Source organism: Macrotis lagotis, chromosome 6, assembly GCF_037893015.1.
Source record: "Macrotis lagotis isolate mMagLag1 chromosome 6, bilby.v1.9.chrom.fasta, whole genome shotgun sequence".
In the NCBI taxonomy this organism is placed as follows: Eukaryota; Metazoa; Chordata; class Mammalia; order Peramelemorphia; family Peramelidae; genus Macrotis; species Macrotis lagotis.
This window is the reverse complement of record NC_133663.1, coordinates 95,122,056-95,143,908: the sequence shown is the minus strand read 5'-3', so window position 1 is coordinate 95,143,908 and position 21,853 is coordinate 95,122,056. Positions and strand designations below refer to the sequence as shown.

At 32.3% G+C, this 21,853-nt stretch overlaps 1 protein-coding gene across 7 annotated transcripts in view; it reads left to right on the top strand.

Annotated features, from left to right (window-relative positions):
- The window catches only part of DGKH (diacylglycerol kinase eta), a 308,050-nt gene that overhangs the window by 190,339 nt on the left and 95,858 nt on the right, over positions 1-21,853 (top strand). For all 7 annotated transcript variants that reach the window (XM_074191736.1, XM_074191737.1, XM_074191735.1 and 4 more), the window contains one exon: positions 2,902-2,982. In XM_074191736.1, the coding sequence (XP_074047837.1) occupies positions 2,902-2,982 (81 nt within the window). The remainder of the gene's footprint in view (positions 1-2,901; positions 2,983-21,853) is intronic.

The window sequence follows — 21,853 nt, the reverse complement described above, 5'->3', positions numbered from 1 at the left end:
AGTAAGTTGACACACTTAAGAATTTCTCCATACATAATGAGATAGGATTCTGAAAACAGATAGTCTATTTATGGGACCATGCTTAAGTTTTTTCCTTGTTATTAGGACTCACCCACATGTATGTTCCACTAGTATAGCTTTTGAGACCAAAAGATTGTCTCTATATCACAACAATTTTTTGGAGTGTGACCTGGTAAAGGAAGGGATGACTTTCCATTAAATATTTATATATAATATCTCAAGCTCTAGTAATTATTAAAAGTAACCTCTCTGAAAAAAATTATGAGATTTTGTTTATCTCAGAGAACAAGAGACTAAATGAAAACTAGACGACCTTGTGATTAATTGTTGAAAACTTTATTAAACTAAATTAAATTTGTTTTCATTGAAAACTTTTCAGACCTCAAGTTGTCCTTAAGGAAAGTTTTGTTTTCCTATAGGAAAGGATTGTTGGAAGGAAGAATTTCTCCTCTCTATATACTCAGAGAATATAGCATCTCATTTTGAAAACTGAGGCAAATTAGAGAAATTATGAACTAAAAATAAATATTATATTTCAATGCATTTTTCATCAAATGAAGGGAAATTACTATTGTACTTGAGATTGGTTGTCTTTTACCTGGAGTGTTATGTTTAGCTGCAGTTGCCATATTTGAAGAGAGACACAAACTAACTAGCTGGAAGATATTCAGGAAAAGTCATCTGGAATGGTGATGGAACAACCAACCGTTCTGTTAGATCTACTGATTCCATCTCAGTTGGGCTTAGTCTCAGGGTTGAGGGATTGAACCCCAGATAAATAAAATTATTGTAACTATTATCAGAAGATCAGAAGAAAGGACTGTTGATTTGGAATCAGAAGACAGGTTTAAATCAGATTCTTCTACCTACTAACTTTCTGATTTTAGACAGTCATCTCATCTCTATCATGATTTGCTTATAAAAATAAAGGGGTTAGACCAGTGACTTCTAGAAGGACTTCCAACTCTAAAACTATGGTCTTCTGATAAGACTTTATCAGATAGTTTGAAAAATTATCTTATGAAAGAAGGATAATAGTTATTTTGAATAACAACTCCCTAAACTTAAGCCAAGTCAGTAGACATTATCAGGAGGAAGATTTCAGTTCAAAATAAGGAAATATTTTATGTAAAATTGACCAAGGACTAAACTAACTCATGTGGTAGATTCTTGTTCATGTAGATGCTGGATGATTACTTTTTAGGAGTAGTATAGATGGTGTTCATTTATTAGCTAAGGGGTTGACCTGGATGACCTCTAATGTCTCTTTTTACTAAAAAATCCTGTGGTTCTGTAAGAATTAAACTGTGTATAGAGTGAGGATGGATGAGGGGAAGGGAAGCAAAATGAAAACACTGGACTTAGAATAAAAAAAAAAATGAGCTTAACATTTGCTAGCTTTGTGACTCCAGGCAAGTTACTTAGTTTGTCTGGTTTTTTTCATCCTTAAAATAAGGAAAATAATAGCACCCACTTCACAGTGTTAGTGTGAGGATTAAATGAAATTATAGCTATAAAGTGATTTGCAAACCTTAAAGTGTTATATTAAAGTTATCTATCATTTATCGAATTTTCCTGTCTCACTCTTGCTACTGGGAATTTCATTCTATTTTTTTAACCACTGAACATGTTGTTCAAATCAATATTTAAGTATATACTCTAAAACATCTTCGATCTTGTTTATTTGAGACTTCCTTTCAGCATTGTAGATTGCAACAACATCCATACCTGCCCATCCTGTGCAATTTTTATGCATTTACTCCCCAAAGTAGGCCATTCAGTTTACCAGAGATTTTCCTTGCTTCCTCATTGCATCCAAATGGTACTACAGAAGCATTCTGCTGCATAGTTCTCAATCTTCATTGCTGTCAAAAGACCAGTCTATCTTTTCTCCATTTTACAATTCCTTGAAGACATCTTTTATACACAACCCCCTTCATTTACCCTGTTGTTTCTTGTTTATTATATGTTGCAGAAACTCATGCCTGCTATATTACCTGTCGTTCATTTTCTTATACTCATCTTTAGTTCTTCAGAGAGAGAGTGGTGTTCTACATCTTCTTGATATATGAAAATAGTAATAAAAATTATTATTGAAAATATAGACTGCAGGTATATATAATTTGGCTTTCTATGTCATTCAAAATGCTTGACAAATAGTGGATTTCTTCAAGCTCAGAATTCCAAAAAGCCAGGTGGAAGTTATATAGGAGAGAATGAACTAGGGTTACTGCACAGGCCCAAATGGCCCAACTATCTGAATTCTCAGTTTTACTCAGTTTCTCTATCATATAATTATTTGTAATAATTTCTGATAATCTCTTTAGCATGGCTACATTGTGAAACTTTATTTTGTAATTTGATTTTCCTCTTTTTTAAAAAAATTATAGGAGGGCATGAGTTTATACTGTTGGAAGGAATATGCATATCCATGAATTCTTTTAGAAGTTCCAAGTAGCAATTTTTTGCATACCAAAATAGAATCTAGAGAGGAACTTTTTTTATGATGTTATAAGCTATTGGTGATGATCATGCTTTGTGATGATTGTGTTCTTAGGAATGCTTTCAAAAGCAACTTTTACTGCTTCTTCCTCATTCTTTAAATAGCAAATTATAAATATGATGTTGTAACAATATGATGTTGTAACATTCTTTTGTAATCGAAGAAGACTATAACGTCAAACAAATCATGGCAGGACTTGCACAATGTGTTTATTATAGCGGGGGAAATGTGAAAAGACATTTTTTTTTCATTTCTTTTTCAGAACTATTTTTTACCCCATGACCTAATTTTATAGGAAACAGGACTTCTGGTGATAGCTAATGGTATTTCTTTCCAGATTTGAATGTGATGTGTTCATGTTTTTTTTTCAATTTCAGTCTCTAATATTTGATGAAGTTGACCTCTCAGATGCCAGTGTAGCTGAATCAAGCACAAAAAATGTCAACAACAGTTTCACGGTATGTTACAGTTCTGATAAATCTAGCCTAAAGCAAATCCAAAGAATTTCTATTGGCAATATTAAGAATGCACTTATTAAAATTGTCCTTCACTCTAGCATCATTAAATTATCTACCCTAACACTACTGCAATCATGTCCTTTTTATATAAACTTTGAATTAATTGGATTTAAATTATGAAATAGTAAGACTTTTTCTTTTGATTTTGTTGCTTTCATGGTTATTTCTTTTAAATTCAATGGTTTATTCTATTGATCTTGCAGAGACATATTCTGTGAATTTCTCATCAATCTTAACTCTTAATTGGACAGTACTTTGCTGAGGATGAAAGTTTTAGAAATGAGAAAACTTTATGTTTAGGAAGCTGGAAGAATACATTATGTTTGCATGCTCTGAAAGAATTGTTAATTTTCTAGGTAATGTGGATAAAGATGAAGGGATATAATTTAGATGATTTGCAGTGTTAGACAGCAAAGAATATGTAGTCTCATATTCAAGTCTCTTATATGAAATCCTTCTGAATTCCCCGACACCTACCTACAAAGACAATTCTTTAATTTAGTTTAATTTTTTTAAAAAGCCTTGCCCTGATGCTCATATCCCTTCAATCTATTATTTATTTCATTATCTCTTTCAGTTAGGATTAAATTCAGAAGAATGACCGAGAAAGGTGGAGAATAGATGCAAATACTTGAATTCTCATTTTCACTATCATAATTTTCATACTAGTTTCTAATAATTTTCTTTATTATGAAACTACTAATATTTTTATTTTATTTTTCTTATTTTTGATTAAGTTAGGTAGCATTTTAAAATAAATTTTCTTTGTTTAAAAAAGTACAATGGATTTTTTTGTTGCTCCTTACTTCTGTAGTTGTTGTGGTCATGTTTCTCTAGTTCATCTTTGCACAGATCCCGAGTCTTTCTCATTTCTTTAGAGCCATAGAACTCATCCAGCTGCATTGGGGCAAGAAAACTCAAAGAATGCTCAGTAGTTGTGAAAAAATGCACAATGATGGTCCTAAAGAAAGGAAAGGAGTAGTAGCAGTAAGACAGACATTTTTAGTTAAGTATACCACAGAAAAGTCTGCAAAGTGATTATAGTGACAACTATATATTGATTGAGGAAGAGAAATAAATGAACATTTGAATAAATGAGACATCTCAAAAGACTATGAACAGGGGCGGCTAGGTGGCACAGTGGATAAAGCACCGGCCCTGGAATCAGGAGTACCTGAGTTCAAATCCGGTCTCAGACACTTAATAATTACCCAGCTGTGTGGCCTTGGGCAAGCCACTTTAACCCCATTTGCCTTGCAAAAAAAAACAACCTAAAAGACTATGAACAATTACTTCCCAGAAAATGAGGATTCAGTGTGATACAATGGAAAAAGTATTGAATTCGTAATCAAAGGATTCGTAATCAAATCTGAGTTTCATCCTTTATTATCTCTGTGAACATCAAGTTCCTTAACTTCCCTGGGTGTCAATTTCCCCATATATATAAAATAAGAGCATTAGATTTAATGGATTCTTAAGGGTCATTCCAGCTATATATATATATATAAAATTGTGTGGATAAATTTTACTGCTAGGTAAATGAGGAAAAAAACTAGAGCTCTTAAGGAAGAATTTAATAAATTTAATTAAAGATTTCAAATGAAATTTAATGATCTGTGTCATAACAGTAAATTCTCATAAAATGGAATGAGAAATATGGTGCAAAAATACCAATATGGAGGAGGGAAAATGAAGAGAGCAAATTAAAAAAATATAATGTACATGAATGTTATATACCAAGAATAATGAAATTGGAAATAGAATACAGAGAAGAAATGTAAGGATTATGATCTTCCAAAAGTGAATATTGTACTTCCAGAAATTATACAGGAAATTGTGCCAAGATATATTGGAAGCTGGTGGCAAAGTAGAAACTAAGGAAATCCACAGAAAAACAAAAGAAACTCCAAGTCTAACTCATGAATACATTCCCTGTTTAAACTTTAGGATTTCACATTCTATTAATGTGAATTTATATATTATAAATTTTGTAGTCACAAGATTAAAAAACTTTCATATTTGAATGAAAATCAATTTGATTATGATTGTCACAAGATTATTCTGCCTTTATAATACAGCAAAGGAAAATTGAGTCATGAGATTTCAAAGGGATGTGATTGTTTTTTACTTGGAAATAATAAATCTTGCAAACATGAGACTTTGAGAATAAAGAATAAAGAATAAAGAATAAAGAAAATAACTGGATGCTCAATAAGGGGAAGAGTTTGAATTATTCCTTTAGAAGAATCCAGTATGCAAATTTACCAAATTGAAGAATGTTAAATGCTTTCACTAGCAATGAAAGACCATGAAATGTGTTAGAATGACTAGATGAGCACATAGACATTAGGGTGGGGGGTTTCTTTTTATTTGTCTTTATTTTAAAGATACTTGTACATTGAAAGATTTTGAGAAGTAAAAGGGCATCAATGGTCTAGAAAAATCCAAGGAACAAAATATATATAATGATAAAATCAAATAGAAGATAAAAGAAGTGAATTAATGTTTCAGGAGGGAAAACTCATTATCTGATTAGTAAATTAATATTTTAGCTGGCATCATTGAATATATTCTTTTCCTATCTTTACTTAATTTACTTTAATCACTCCATTTAAGTCTTTCCATGCATCTCTGTATTTCTCATACTCACCCTTTCTTTTTTTGATTTTTTTGTCACCCTTTCCATTATATTTATTTTGTCAATCCTCAACCGTGGGCATCTACTCTTTTTTGTTGTTGTTGTTGCTGTCACAAACATTGCTGTTCTAAATATTTAGTATATAGGGAGTCTTTTTTTTTGTCAATGACCTCCTTGGAGTCCATATCTTATAGGAGACTCTCTAGATAAAGGGGTATGAACATATTAACCCTTTTATTTCTACAATTCCAAATTTGTTTCCAAAATGCTTTCCAAAAAATCTCAATTAACAGCTAATAGTAATGCAGTGGTGTTCATTTCTTCACATGCAGCATTGACTGTTATCATCTTTTTTCGTCTTTACCAATTTGCATGTTGTGAGGTAAAATCATGTAGTTATTTCAGTGTGAATTTCTTTTATTATTAGTAATCTGGAGCACTTTTTCATATGATTGTTATTAGTTTTCAGTTTTTGAGTACTTCATATTCTTTGTTCACTTCTTGGACCCCTCCTTCCTTTGAACTTTTCTATTTCTTATCCTCTCTATCATTCATCTTGTGCTCATTCAATCAGCCAAGCAATACTTATTTATTAAGTGCTTGCTGTAGAATCAATAATTAACTCTTTAAGAACTAGTGTTTAAGAATTTCTAGAAAAAAACCTATCAGTTGAAATAGTGCATTTTTGAAAATCCATAATATAAAGACTAGAGCTTGCTTAAATTTTTTCTTCAAAATAAAGCTATTAAAAAGTTTTGTCTCAAATGCACTTGGTTTTTTTTTTTTATTGTTTTAAACTCCATTTTTGTGATTTATGAGGGTAGGAACTCAATTTTTTTAACTCAGAGTCCTGCCTATCTCCAACAATCATTCAAGTGTTTGGTGGTGATTTTGTACATATTATACTCCTTCCCGTTAGCAGCATATTTAAGGGTTTTTTTTAATTTCATGGATAGAATGTTCACATTATCGTACTCCTTCCCATGAGTTTTCTGTCTCTTTTTGAATTTCTTTTCTCACCAGTGTTTATTCTATCTATTATTCAACTACAATAATAGCTGGCCAAACAAAAATACTGCTGGTATATATGAGTTATCATTTTGAGAAGAGAAAGAAACTTCCTTTTATGTCATTGACATGACTTTGGTTTCGACCCAGGTGTTGAAGTTAACAGGCAAGCTAACTTCAAATGAGAAGTAAACATGCTTTTTAAAAGAAACAATCCACTAACATCTAACTGTACAGCATTATTTATTTCTTTCACACCAGGCAAAAACTGTGTTAATGTTGAAAGGCAAGAAGCCTTGCATTTTATGTGGCTTTAGGTATCAGTGTTATGATTGAGGCTAATGGAAAAAGCTGACCCCTGAAAGGCTGACCTTAGAGTAAGTTGTTTTAAAAGCCTTTCAGTTCATTGGTACTATTGATTTATTTGGGAATGTTAGCTGCACATTTATGTTCTAATAATGACTTTGGACTTGAAGAAAGTTATTTTTCAAGAAGCATTTCAGCTACCTACCTTTGCTCTTAATAGTGAAGACAGACTGAATCTTACTTCAGTCAGTCTGCTAGCATTTAATAATTTCCTCTTTTTCCCCAGGCACTATGCTAAGTGCTGGGGATACAAAGAAAGGCAGAAAGCAATTCTTACCATTATTAGTTGCTTTATGCCATTTTTCATAATATTTCTGTGCTCTTTCTTGTTTCAGTCTCATTATTATATCTCTGAGATCGGTGTGGCTTAAATGATTATTTCCATTTTACAGACCAGGGAACTTGTAGCCCTCAGGGGTTAAGTGACTAGCCTAAAGTGACATTAGCTATTGATAGAATAGAGCCAGAACCCAAATCTCCTAAATCAACACTCCACCTTCCCTTTGTTGTATGTGGTCCCCCTTTTTGATCTGATTGCTTTCCTATAAATTCCAAAGAAAGTAATTCCATTAATTCCTATATAGTTTATCATCACTGTTGTGCTATCACTTTACCAAAGGTAGTAAACTCTCCAAGGTGTTAGTTGCATGAAATTTTCTATTTAGTATATGAGTTTGAGTTAGATCTGTTATGAAAAAGCCTTCATGGTTTTTCTTCAAAGAGGCATGGTGATGACTGGTTTTTATTGTAATTTATTATTAATGAAGTGACTTCAGTTTTAGTTGGAAAGATGATTTTTATAAAAATAGTAAATAGTCATAATTTGGATGATCAAAGAACAATTATAAGATAAATATTAGTTTTTCAAATATTTTCAATGGAAAATATTGTTTTTCTTAAATTTTAATGAAAATTTTGCTTAGTTTTTAAGACTGATGGTCACATTTAAAAGTCATGTAAGTGACACTATTTGAAGTCTCTTTTCTGTGTATAGATAATGTTTTATGTAAATTAAGTCACTGTAGTCATTAAATACAAATTTAGTTTGTTTGGTTTAATATAAACACTCCACTAACATTTTTAAAGACTGGTCTGCAACTGAGTATAAAATCCTATGGGGTTACCAAGAATCCACTCTGGCTTAGTGGATCCTATGAAATGAAAAGATACCATGTGATAACCCTATTTTTAGTACTAGATGATGTTTGGAACAAAGAGTCATTTTAATTCAGATTTTACCTTGCCCTAAGAGATGAGATTTCAAAAATGATTACTGTTAAATGATGATTTGCACTTGAAATATTAAAGCATAAATTTTAAAGTAATAATACAAATGCAATAGAGTCTTGAGGGTACTTAAACTTTCAGGAACTGGCCTTGATTGCAATTCCTTTTTCAGATTATATTTAAAAAATATCCTGAGCAAAATAACTAAAGTATCAAATTAATATGATACAGCATCAAGAAATAGAACGGAAGCCACAGAGGCAATTAGTGTTGAAGCCTGGAGCCATATTTGTGAAACATTCAGACTATATTCCATTCTAATTCTTTTCTTCATTTTCAGACCAATACAAAGAATTTTAATGAAAATATTATCTATTCTGAGTAATGTATATTATATTAATATTTGACTTTATGGATATTAAATTTGGCTATTACTTAATTTTGAAGGTTAGATTTGACCATAAGCCCTACCTTGCTTATCCATTATTTTTAGAGGAATTCTGTGCTGTGCCTTGGAAAAGGCCTAAAACTTATCTAAGGAAATAGGAAGTGAAATTCATTGCTAATTTCAGCGAAACTGACTTTTTTTTCCCCACTGGAAAGGAATCCTGTTCATTTAAAAATCATAGAATATTTGGTATTCAAATTCTAAATGATAAGTTTCTGATTTCCCCCTTCCTTTGATTCTTTGATAAATAGGTTTTTTACAAGTTCTTATTATGTTATTTTGAAATTAAATAAATATCAAAATTATCCAAGTATTAGAATATATTAGTTTGAGTTAAAAAATAAATAAAGACAATAAACACTGTCTAATGCTGTCATATTCAATGCCATATTGAAATCTAGACATATGCACAATAGGCATTGTCCTTAATTGGAGTATCTAATTATATAAAATAATAATTATAATTATAATGTGGTCATCTGGTTTTTTCATATGTAGTTTTCTATCATTTTTATTCCCTATTTTGTTGTAATATCATAATTCAAGAGTTAGGGAAATTTATTGTTTTGATCATAAGATTGAATTGTTTGCTGCAAGTGTCATTTGATAATTAGGTCTTGACAGACAATCCAGTATTTAGTGAATATTTTTTCTAGTAATCCAGTAGCATCATAGTAAGGGTGCTCTGATGGAAGCTGAGGGGAGGAGACCAGTGAGAGAATCATCATGCATTCTATTTTGCCTGAATATGCTTTGTATTATTTAGGGAGGAGAAAATCAGCAACCATCGAAACCACTGAAAGCACTACAATGATAATACTGACCTTATTGTTAAGATTTAAGTTAACCAAATCACGTATTTTTGATTCATATTCCAAATACTGAGGCAGGAATTCAGTCAAGCACTGTGCTTAGTCCTTTGCCTAGGCAAAGAGAAAACAAACAATGCCTGTGTTCAAGAGGCTTTACAGACTCCTGGGAGGATACATCTAAAGTTTACACAGACAAGTGGTTAAGTGATTGATTGAAGATGGAAGTAACACTAATCATTTGGGGAGATTAGTTTATGTGCCTCCTCCTAAATCTTGAAGGAAGTTAGTTACACATTCTAAGAGCTGGAAGGAAGGGCATATTGTACTCTTGTGCAAAGGGAAAGGATGGAAGATAGGGGTTAGCAAATAGGCCAGTTTGACCATAATTAAAATTTCATGAAGAGATGTGTGAAATAAGCCTGGAAAGTTGGTTGTGAAGGTTAAGATGTTTTCCCGTTCTGGAACTCAGTTTCTTCATCTGTAAAATGAGAGATTTTGACTGTATGGACCCCTATGCTCATCTCTTTCCAAATTTATTATCTTATCAGCAGTCTTCAGGCTAGTAAGCTCATATTTAAATTCTGACAAAATTTTAGAACATATTGCAAAAGGGATAACTTGTGAACATTCCATATTCATCACTATTCTTCCTCAAAAGCATGGTTTGTTCATTGTTATATTAAGAAAGCAGTGAATAGTACTAATGATTAATTTAACTAACATTTGTTTAATGAACACTCACTAAATACCCATTAAAGTGTATGTTAGACACTATGTAAATCATTGGAGATAAAAGAAAAGAACAAAGTCTTTCTGTCAATTTTGCTACAGAGGCATAAGGAAAGGATGTATCATGCAAACAGCAGTTATTATTGCTCTTGCGTTTCTTCTTGCCTTTCTTATTGTAACTCTTCTACTTTATTTTGATGAGATACCCACTACACAAGTTATATAGAAAGGGAGGAAGATGCTTTATATGGAGTAGCTACTAGGTCTTTCAATGTAGTTTACTGTAATTTAAAAATCTCCTTACATGGAGCATGGTTTTAGAGTTTGGAAGGGACTTTAGAGATCAACCTGAATCTAAGTGACTTGCCCAAGATCACATAAATAACTTCCCTTTTCTCTCCCAAAATAATATCTTCTACCCCTCCCTTCAAGTCCCTGTTGGATGACTAAGTAGCCACACTAAAAGTATTTGGGAAAGAACCTTAAAGCTCTTCTGGTCCAGCCCCTTCACTTTATAGTTGAAAAAAGTGAGAAGTTATACATTTTGCCTAAGGTTATACTTTTGTAATTCAGTCACATCTAACTCTTTGTGACTCCCTTTGGGATATTCTTGGTAAAAATATTGGAATGGCTTACCATTCTCTTTTCCAGCTCATTTTACAGACAAAGAAACCAAGGCAAACAGAATTAAGTGATAAACCTCAAGTCACATAGCTAGTGAATGTCTGAGACCAGATTTGAACTCAAGAATTCTGATTTCAGACCAGGTTCTCTATCCACTGTGCCACCTAGCTGCTTCCAAAATTATGCAAAATGTATGAGGGAGAACCAAAGGTCAGATGCAGGTTTTCTGACTTGAAGTTTAATATTCTTTCTCAGATTAATATATTATACTGATTCCTTAAAGGATGATTAATGCTGGGAATTTCAGAGTAGGCTAGAGAGGAAAATAACTTTGGGCCCCCTCAAACCCTCTCCCATACTTTCATGTTTGTTTTAGCATCTCCTATGACCTTCTCTGCTGACCAGTCTGTATATATTTATGTTTAAGAACAAAGAAAACTATTAGACACCCAAACTCAATAATTGCTTCAATTGAATTAAAAACAAAATGAAACATGTTATTCAGATAAACTCTATTATACTTAAAAATGGACTAATTATTAGAAGTTGGTATATATTGCTTTTAAGGCAGAAGTCAGAATACCTTCCTGCTTCACAACCTGGATCTGTGTGTATAACATTTGAATACTTCATTTTTTGTCTCTTGACTTCATTTTCCTTAACTGTAAATTTAGGAGTTTAGACTGGATAAAGAAATAACTTTCTAGATATGTCTGTCTGTCTATCTCTTTCTCTCTCTCAACTTGCAATAACTTATAAACCCTAAAGCTTTATATAACAGCTAGAAATTATTATTATTGTTAATTTGATATGGAGTTATTTTTGATAGAATCTTCATATTCAATCCCCAACATTTTAATCTAAAAGTCAAAACTTGATATATATCCCTAAAAACAATGCTATAAATAATTGTCAGGATCCCAGGCCAGCTTTTCAAAACATGTCTAAGCTATAATGGAACCAGAAAGCTTAGAAACCCTCATATCTAGAGGAAAAAGTGCTTGTGCTACAATTTTCTTTTAGTTCTACAAGGAGTGTCTTTTTGATTAAATATATCCATTTTAATCATATCTCCAAGAAATTCTTTGGGGTTAGTAAGCTAATTTTGGAGGATACAACAACTCCTAAAAGGGTTATGTCAATGGATCATGTTAAACTTTATCTTAATTGCTTTAATCATATCAGTCCTAGTTGAGATCAGCAATTGTGAGTTTTTATTTCCCTAATGGATGATAGAGAGATGGTTGGGAGGGAAAATGAGAAGTGAAGTATAAGAGAAACTTTCCTCTGGACAGGGTGAGTCCACTCATCTTAAAAGAAAGTATTCAGAAATAGATTCAAGATACTAATGGCTACCATATAAAGTGGTCTTTCTTATTCCTAATAGTAGGTAAAGTGCCCAGTATAAGACTTTATGTGAACTTAAATCATAATGGACAAGAAGACTAGGGAATATAGAAGTTGGGCATGTAGTTGGAAGAATGCTTTGGCTTGCTTATATAACTGAGAACTAGTTATACTTATTATGTGAAGTTATGGACCTTCTTTGTTTTTCATCTAACTAGCTATGTAATTTTGTAGTGTAATCCTTCACCTTGCAAAATTTTCTGAACCTATTTTTCTTCTGTAAAATGAGCAATTAAGATGACATGACCTAGGGGCAGCTAGGTGGCGTAGTGGATAAAGCACTGGCCCTGGAGTCAGGAGTACCTGAGTTCAAATCTGGTCTCAGACAATTAATAATTACCTAGCTGTGTGACCTTTGGCAAGCCACTTAACCCTGTTTGCCTTGCAAAAAACCTTAAAAAAAAAAAAAAGAAAAAAAGATGACATGACCTCAAATATACATTCCAGCTCTCAATTGTCTGTCTGAGACATTGGTGTGATACAAAAAATCTGGCTTTTAGGTTACTTTCTATGTTTTTGGCTCCCCTGAATTCCTTCCTGATCTTAGTCTAAATGCTTTGTAAAGATTAAAAAAGGGATGAGTATTATTAATAAAAGGCCATTAGCTTTGGCAATTAAAAGATCATTGGTAACACTGGAGAGAGAAGTTTTAGTTGAGGGATGAAGTCAGAATCCAGATTATAAGGGTGGAGAAGGAAAAGAAATGAAGACAATGGACACAGATTTTTTTCCTAAGAGCTTGATTGTGTAAGAAAGAGACACCTTAGGACACTAGTTTGTGGGGATGGTAGGGCCGAATAAAGGTTTTTGTATTGTTTTGTTTCTGAAGGTAGGGGAGACACAGTTTGTAGAGAGCAAGGAAGGAGTCATTAAATAGACTGAAGATAAATTGGCAGAATAATGACAATCTTTAAAGGAAAAATTAAGGAATGGGATCAAGGCTAAAATTACAAGGAAGGGTTAGCCTTGGAGAAAAATTTCCCTTTTTCATCAGAGAATAGAGGAAAAAAGGAAACAATAATGGATATTATAAGACTGTCTTGATATGGAGAATGGGGAATTCATAGCTCATAAAATATGGATTATTTTTATTAACATAAAAATTTTCTTCCCCCCCAAAGAACATGAATTAAGAATTTGAACACAACTAATGATATTATTGTTTGTTTGTTTTTATTTCACCTGCTTCACCATGTCTTCTTGGCAGTATTGAAGTGGAGAAATCTTTTAGTTTTGTTAATGCTGTCATGAAAAATGGGAAGGAGTATGGACAATTATATATAATTTCATTTGCCATGATTAAATTTTTTTGTTAGATTTTGTTGAACTTTTGAAAAATTCCATTAAACAAATGTGTTTCTGGAAATGCTTATTTGTGAGGTATGAGAACAAATATTTGAGTTCTTTCAGAATTTTTTTCCTATATTTTTCTGCTTATTTTCTGTCAAAAGTTGATCCCAAATTTTAATATAGCAATTCAAGGATTTACAAGTAGTTACCACGTGCCTAGTGACCATCATGGACTTAGTACTGTAGGATCCACAAAAGAAGCATTTGACATAGTGTCAATGCACTTAAAAAAAAATTCAAACCTATGCCTTCATCTGTATATGGAATTCCACTGTGGAAACTCTGTACCCATGCTGATTGGCAGTCAGTCTCACTGGTTCAGTGATTTAGGGAAAACTTGTAGAGACACTTACTGTGATTGAGATTAAGCACTGAGAGATAAAACAACTTGCATTTGCTATACCTCCAAGCATGTATCATTGTATCAGAGGAAAGAGGAACCCAATTCTTGGTTAATCCAGAGTTTAGAACCTAACTATTACCCTTTGCTAGTTAGTCTTCTTAACAAACACAACAGGAATAAGACAAAGTATACCCACGAAACAATGTATTGATGAAGTGCCAAAACCATGTGTCAAAATATATGGTGCTAACAATACATAGCTGCTCTTGGCAATCAAAAAGGAAGACAGTTTCATGGCTTCCTCTTACAATTTTTAACTTAGAAATTAAAATGTTGATTGCATTATGAATCCTCTCAGTTCAGTTTTCTATTATGATTAAACAAAAAGCCATTTTTACAATGTTGAAAATGTTATGCAGCTACTTAAATTGAGGAAAAAAAGTTGTCCAATTAACAATTGTTTGCCTTCTTTTGAGGGCAGTAGTTTTGATGTTCCTAGTTTGTATGCAGCAAAGCATATGTCTAGTTTTGAAGAACTTAGTGGTAATAATCTTTACTCCTACATATATTCCTTTCTTAAACAATCATTTGTTGGACAATCACTCTGTCACTATGCTAGCTCCTGGGAAAGAAAAAAAATAACATCTCTACCTATTGGGGTCATTTAGTTTGCCCCTATCTATTTTATAGCTGAGGTCTAACATTAATTGATTTGTCCTATAATTCTTCCAATCATATCAAAATTCTGGGAACAAAATATTCATAATACTTATACAGAGTTTGGTATGTCTTTAAATAATTATACTGATTATCCTGTACATGAGAATTTATGTTCCATTTTAATATTAATGACAATGAAAAGGATCACAATGAACTGATCAATTATTTAAATAGACTATCACATAGTCTTCCATTATAATTGAGCAATAGATAAGCAGTAGTTAATAGAAATTTTAAGAATATTACCATTACAGTTAATATTTTCAGTTTGCAATAAATAGATTGGAAAAAATGAGCCCCATTGCTGCTTTAGAAAATTCTATTTGTTCAAAATTAAGTTTACTATCTTTCTCTTAAACCTTGTTCTTTTTCTCTTGTGACTGCCCCCCCCAATTATGCTGTCATTATTTTTTTCTTTGGCACCATCCAGTCATAGAATTTAGAGCTGGAGAGATCTTCATACTGCTGTCACTATCATCTTTCTGATGTATGGAACTGGTTATGTGAAAAGTTTTCAGTGGTTTCTTATTCCTTCCATAATGTGTTACTTTGTAATTATTCTAACCTTATTTCTTATTATCGTCTATATAATCTTTATTTATTTATTCTTTTTCTGTGAACATGCCATGCATTCTTCCACTTCCATACTTTTGTCCACTGTTGTCAACATCTAGATTGCTCTTCCTCCCCTTCATTTCCTGAATTTCTACTTGCTCATTAAAGTCAGTATTTTCTGAAACTTTCTTTGACTTAACCATTTTGTAACTTTTTCCCCCTAGATTTCACATAGTATTTTGGTTTTGTTACTTTATAATACACTTTTTTTTTCTAGTTTTTGCAAGGCAAATGGGGTTAAGTGGCTTGCCCAAGGCCACACAGCTAGGTAATTATTAAGTGTCTGAGACTGGATTTGAACCCAGGTACTCCTGACTCCAAGGCCGGTGCTTTATCCACTGTGCCACTTAGCCGTCCTGTAATACACTTTTTAAATGTAATGTGGTATATCATCTTCTTATAAATTCTGTGAGAGCAATAACTTGTCGTATCTCAACCTTTGTAGTTTTCTCAGGGTCTGGAACAGTGCTGTGTAAAGGTCATTCTTAATGTTTGTTGCATTAATGAATGAATGAATGAATGAATATGATCCTTTCCCAGAATTTATAATCTGTTAAGATGAATAAGACTTGTACACAGTCAAAGCCTGGGTATGATATTTATATGAAAGATACAAAACCTTGACAATGACTTTTATATATGTAATTTTTTTATCTATCTGCAAAACTATTATAGAAAATTATGTAGCTCTTGAATTTATTTTCTGTCTGATTAATCTTTTTCCTTTTGCCTTCTAGCATTGTGGGAGAGTAAGTCATATTTCGTGATTTCTTTCTTTTCATTTTCTTCTTTGTTTAATTATTGTGTTTGCTTTGTTCATTTTAATTTATCTTTTTGTTTCTTGTCTTTTTGTTTATCTTTTTATTTTGAGTCTATCATGCTCAAATCTGTCAGCATTATATCATATTTCATAGTTTGCCTTATTCACTTACTATGAGATCTTTTTGAGATGTCTTAGGAATCCAAAACATTCTATTTAGGAACTTAAAGTAATATGCATGGTATTATTTTCACAGATTATTTTTGGATATTAAGGAATTTCACGTTATTTTCTAATCTCTTGTTATTCAAGTGTAATGGAAAATACAGTTTTTGGAATATATTTCAACTTTGGGGTGATGAATACAAAGAAAATTATTTCTTTGCTTTGAAATTGCCAATTGTATCTTGTGCACAACAATTTACTGTTATTAAACAAAAAGAGTTTGTGCCAAGGGAATGATGCTAATGCATTTTTTCCAATCTATTTATTGCAAACTGAAAATATTAACTGTAATGGTAATATTCTTAAAATTTCTATTAACTACTGCTTATCTACTGCTCAATTATAATGGAAGACTATGTGATAGTCTATTTAAATAATTGATCAGTTTATTGTGATCCTTTTCATTGTCATTAATATTGAAATGGAACATAAATTCTCATGTACAGGATAATCAGTATAATTATTTAAAGATATACCAAACTCTGTATAAGTATTATGAATATTTTGTTCCCAGAATTTTGATATGATTGGAAGAATTATAGGACAAATCAATTGATGCTAGACCTCAGCTATAAAATAGATAGAGGCAGACTAAATGACCCCAAATTTTTGTTAACTCTTAAAATTTTAGTTTTATGTATTGATTAGGTTTGATGATCCAAGATATTTTAAAATATTAAAGTCCTTTGAAGAAAAATCACCCTGTTTACAGAGTTATTGAAATTATTTTTCATTACCAATATAGTCTAGGCAAATTTTTTTTATGATCAATGGGTACCCATCAGAGAGAGTATATTGGGAGCCATGTATATCTCTTTAGCGGATGCAAATTTTTCATGTATATCTTCTATAGAGTTTGAAATCAATGAACTGAGGCTCTTCCTATCCACTGATGTTATATTGATACCAATGAAACTTATGGACTTTCCAGTTTTTTGCAGGTCATATATTTCTTTCATGATATCTTTCATATTTTCTGTATGAAATGCTTCACTATTAATTTATGTCTGTTATGTATTCTCCATTTTTCTTTGAAGGGACCCACAACCTTAATTCTTCTCTAACTCATATTTACAATCACCAAAAGAAATGGAGGCTTTTGTTTTTTGAAGATCCTTGATTTATTAAAAGTCATGGAGTAATTTTCCATGTACAGTTCAGCTTCTTCTCTTTTTTCTATTGAATTTTGTTTCCTGATTTGTCATCTATCTGCAATGTTTGTCCAAGTATATTCTTATAAGCTAGTTTTGTGACCTGTCCATTCAACCATATGTCTTTATCCTTTGCATTTTTCCAAAATAGATATTAAGATAAAATAAAATCTGAGATTCAAGCCCAGATCTCCTAATTTCAGTTCATTTCTCATCCTCCTAATTTTCATACTTAAATATTTTCTCTATTGAGTTGAATTGAATCCTGTTGAGTTCAGTTGAATACTGAATTTGGAATAAGGACCACTTAGGTTTCACTCTTACCCCTCATATTAACTATATGACCTTTGAGAGATCATACAATTTTTCTTAGCTTTTATTTAATCATCTGTAAAATAGGTATAATAGTAACATCTACTACAAACGATTGCTGTGAAGATCAAATGAGCTATATAAAGCACTTTGTAAATTTAAAGCACTATATAAAATGATTTATTGTTTCATTATTATTCATCTCACCAAGCTACTTATAAGCTTGGTTTCCCTTATCCTGTTCTTATTTTATGAGCTAAAATTGTTTATAATTTCCCATCATCATCCTTTGTAAATTTATATTTTAAATTAGTGTCATCCTTTGTTTCCATCTTTCCATTTGGCAAGGAGATAAAATGTTTGTCTAGTGTGATTATTTCTTGACCTTTTTGGCCTGCTCCTTAGAACATTTGAGTAGTTAAACTTCCTTACCTAGGGACTGGTAATGATCTGTATCAATGTTTTCTTTTCTATACATTTCCCTTAAAAAAACAATAACTTTTTTTGTTCCTTTTTTCTTTTATTAAAGATTTTATTTGAGTTTTACAGTTTTTCCCCAATCTTACTCCCCACCACCACCAGGGAAAGCAATCTGTCACTCTTTGTTTCTATGTTGTACATTGATCCAAACTGAGTGTGATGAGAGAGAAATCATATTCTTAAGGAAGAAGCAATAAGATAAGAGATAACAAGATGGGGCTGCTAGGTGTTGCAGTGGATAAAGCACAGGCCCTGGAGTCAGGAGTATCTGGGTTCAAATCTCCTCTCAGACACTTAATAATCACCTAGCTGTGTGGCCTTGGGCAAGCCACTTAACCCCATTTGCCTTACAAAAACTTAAAAAAAAAGAGAGAGAGATAACAAGATCAGACATTGATATCTGTTTTTTTTTCCCTAAATTAAAGGCAATTAGTCCTTAAACTTTGTTCAAACTCCACAGCTCTTTATCTGGATACAGATGGTATTCTCCATCGCAGATACCTAAAATTGTCCCTGATTGTTGCACTGATGGAATGAGCAGGTCCATCAAGGCTGATCATCGCTCCCATGTTGCTGTTAGGGTGTATAGTGTTTTTCTGGTTCTGTTCATCTCCCTCAGCATCAGCTCATGCAAATCCCCCCAGGTTTCCCTGAATTCCTGCCCCTCCTGGTTTCTAATAGAACAATAGTATTCCATGACACACATATACCACAGTTTGCTAAGCCATTCCCCAATTGAAGGACATTTAGCTTGATCTCCAATTCTTTGCCACCACAAACAGGGCTGCTATGAATATTTTTGTACAAAAAAATCAATAACTTTATTTAAATAGGTCTGGTCGAAACTGTTCACACACATACTCATGACCTCCATCATTCTTCTAACATTATTCTTTCATTATTTGATGTTGATTTTGATCTTTGCCCTTAGAAGTCAATGGACTGATTGAACATAGATACTTGATTTCAAAATTATTACCTTCATGGGAAAAATCACACTGTTATTATGTAATCTGTTGGATTTTTATGATGTTATTTGGTGCTAGGCCTATCCAATTCCTCCCAATGCTTTCTTTTTGAAGAAATGAATATTATATATAATATTCATTTCTTCAAATATATATTATATATAATATATATGTAGCCTGTTTACTCCTTTTTTTCTTTTTTTGGTATATTTTCCACATCCTTTCTATGTGCCAACTTTGTGCCAAAATCAATAAGAAATCAAGATATGTTGATTTAATTCAGAGGAATTTCTCTAACCTTTATCCTTTATAGTGTAAATAATGGCACATAACATTCAATTATCTTTATGGTAGTCTTTTTACAAATTTCCATTATAGATATTGCAAAAAGACATGTCCAAGTGCCTTAAAATGTTTCTTGTTACTTTAAGATGGATTGCAAAACCAACACTATTAGGGTCCTTTATTGCTTCTCCAAAATACTGTGGACCATTCTTCTATTTAGTTGCAATCTCCTTTAGTCTTCTAATTTGATATGTAGGGAGAATGTCAGTTTTGTAGTCACAAAATAAAAGAATCTTAGAATTGGGAGGGATTGTAGCAGTTACCTAGTTTAACTTATACTTGAATAGGAAAACCCTCTACAATATCCCCGACTTCTTGTCTTAAATAGCTACAGGATTTAGATTTCTCAGGAAGTTTATTCTATTTTAGTATAGCTAGAATTATTATAAAAAGTCTGACATTAAAATTCAATCTATTAGGGAGGGGGAGGGAAGCAAGATTGGGGGAAAAATGTAAAACTCAAATAATACCTTTAATAAAAAATAAATTTAAATTAAAAAAAAATCAATCTATCTTCTTTTGCACTGCATCTTCTATCCCATCCTTAGCTTTTCCCCAGTTGTATTATCTGAGACTGAACACAAAACGTCTATTCTCCTTTTTCTTGAGAATAAACACATCAGGGCTTTTAAAAAGCTATTTGTTAATTTTTATTTAATTTTTTTTTCAATTAACAAACATTTGTTTTCTCTTCTTCTACCCCTTCCCAAATAGAGGGGAAACAAAAGACAAATAAGAACACTTGTAACAAATATGTAAAGTCAAGGATAACAAATTCCTTTGTTGTTCATATCCAAAAATGTATATCCGTTTGCATATTTAGTTCATCACCTCTCTGCCAGGAAGTGGGTAGGATGGTTTATCCTTGTTCCTCTAGAATCATGACTGATATCACATTGATAGAGCTCTTAATGTCTTTCAGTGTTGTTTGTTTCTACAGCATTCACACAAGTTCACACAAGTCTTCCTAGATTTATCTGAAACTTTCCCTTTTATAGATTCTTATAGCCTAATTTATTCAGTCATTCCCCAGTTGATGGTACCTCCTAATTTCCAGGTCCTTGATACTATAAAAGAACTGCTGTAAATATTTTTATGCATATAGGATCTTTTTTGTCTTTCTTTGATTAATCGGAGTACAGGTAGTAGTATCAACATTTATTAGATGCTTAATATGTGCTTGGCATTGTGTTAAGCAGTAGGCATACAAATCCACATAAAGGCTGAGACACTCCCTGCTATTATGTAAGCTTATGATCTAATTGGGAAAACAATCCAGGAATAGAAGCTGAAAAACTAGGGTCAGAGCAAAGGTAGCTTGCACAGGGAGATGATGAAGAGGCCATTCAAAAGAAGTACAGCTGGTGATAGATGACAATCCATGCAAAATATATTGCAAGAAATTTGAAAAACCTCTTGCAGAAAGTGACACTGAATGAATCTAAGAGGCACAGGCCAAGAGTCAATAGCCCAGAGGTAGAGATGAAATACTAGGCCTTTTGGAAGCAATAGATGGGACAGTGAATAGCGCATATTAGCATTAGTAGTGTAAAACCAGTCTGGGAAGATAGATTGGAGCCCTATTACTTTGCATTTACTTATATACATATGATATAACAAAAGGTGCTTAGAAATAAGAGACAGCACCCATCCACTCCCAACAGTGTTATGTGTTGAATTTATTCTATTTTTTCCATTGTCACTAAATTACATGAAGCTATCTAATTTCTAATCATGGTTAGACTTATTATTGAGTTATTTTTAAGAAAAGTTACTGTCTGTCATAAATATTAGTTGATTATAATATGGAAGACTACATAGTGTGATTATAAGGAAGCAAATTGGAAATTTCATGAAGACTGCTGAGTGAATCACCAATCTCATTGTAACATTAAGATAATATAATTATAATGTATATTTAGATTTGGGGGAGTGCAAAAGCTTCAGAGAATGCATTCTGTCTTAAATTAAGTTGACTTTTAATTCTGACTTTGTTTATCACCATCATATTTGGCTGTCCTGAAAAAGAACAATTCTTTGTCTTTCTTGGCATAATGTACACTGTCATCACACACAAAACGTGATTTGTAGGTGTGATGTCTGCTAAAATAAGAGTCCCTACACTCAATTGCTGGACCCCCAAGGAGAATTTTAAAATAGATCTTCAAGCCAGTTGCAAAGTTTATCGAAATTCCTGGAATGGAGTAGAGGACAACCAGATAGCCAGCAAGAGTATTTCATTGCTTTTTCAGGGACTTCACTGTCAGCCTCCCCAGTTTTCCT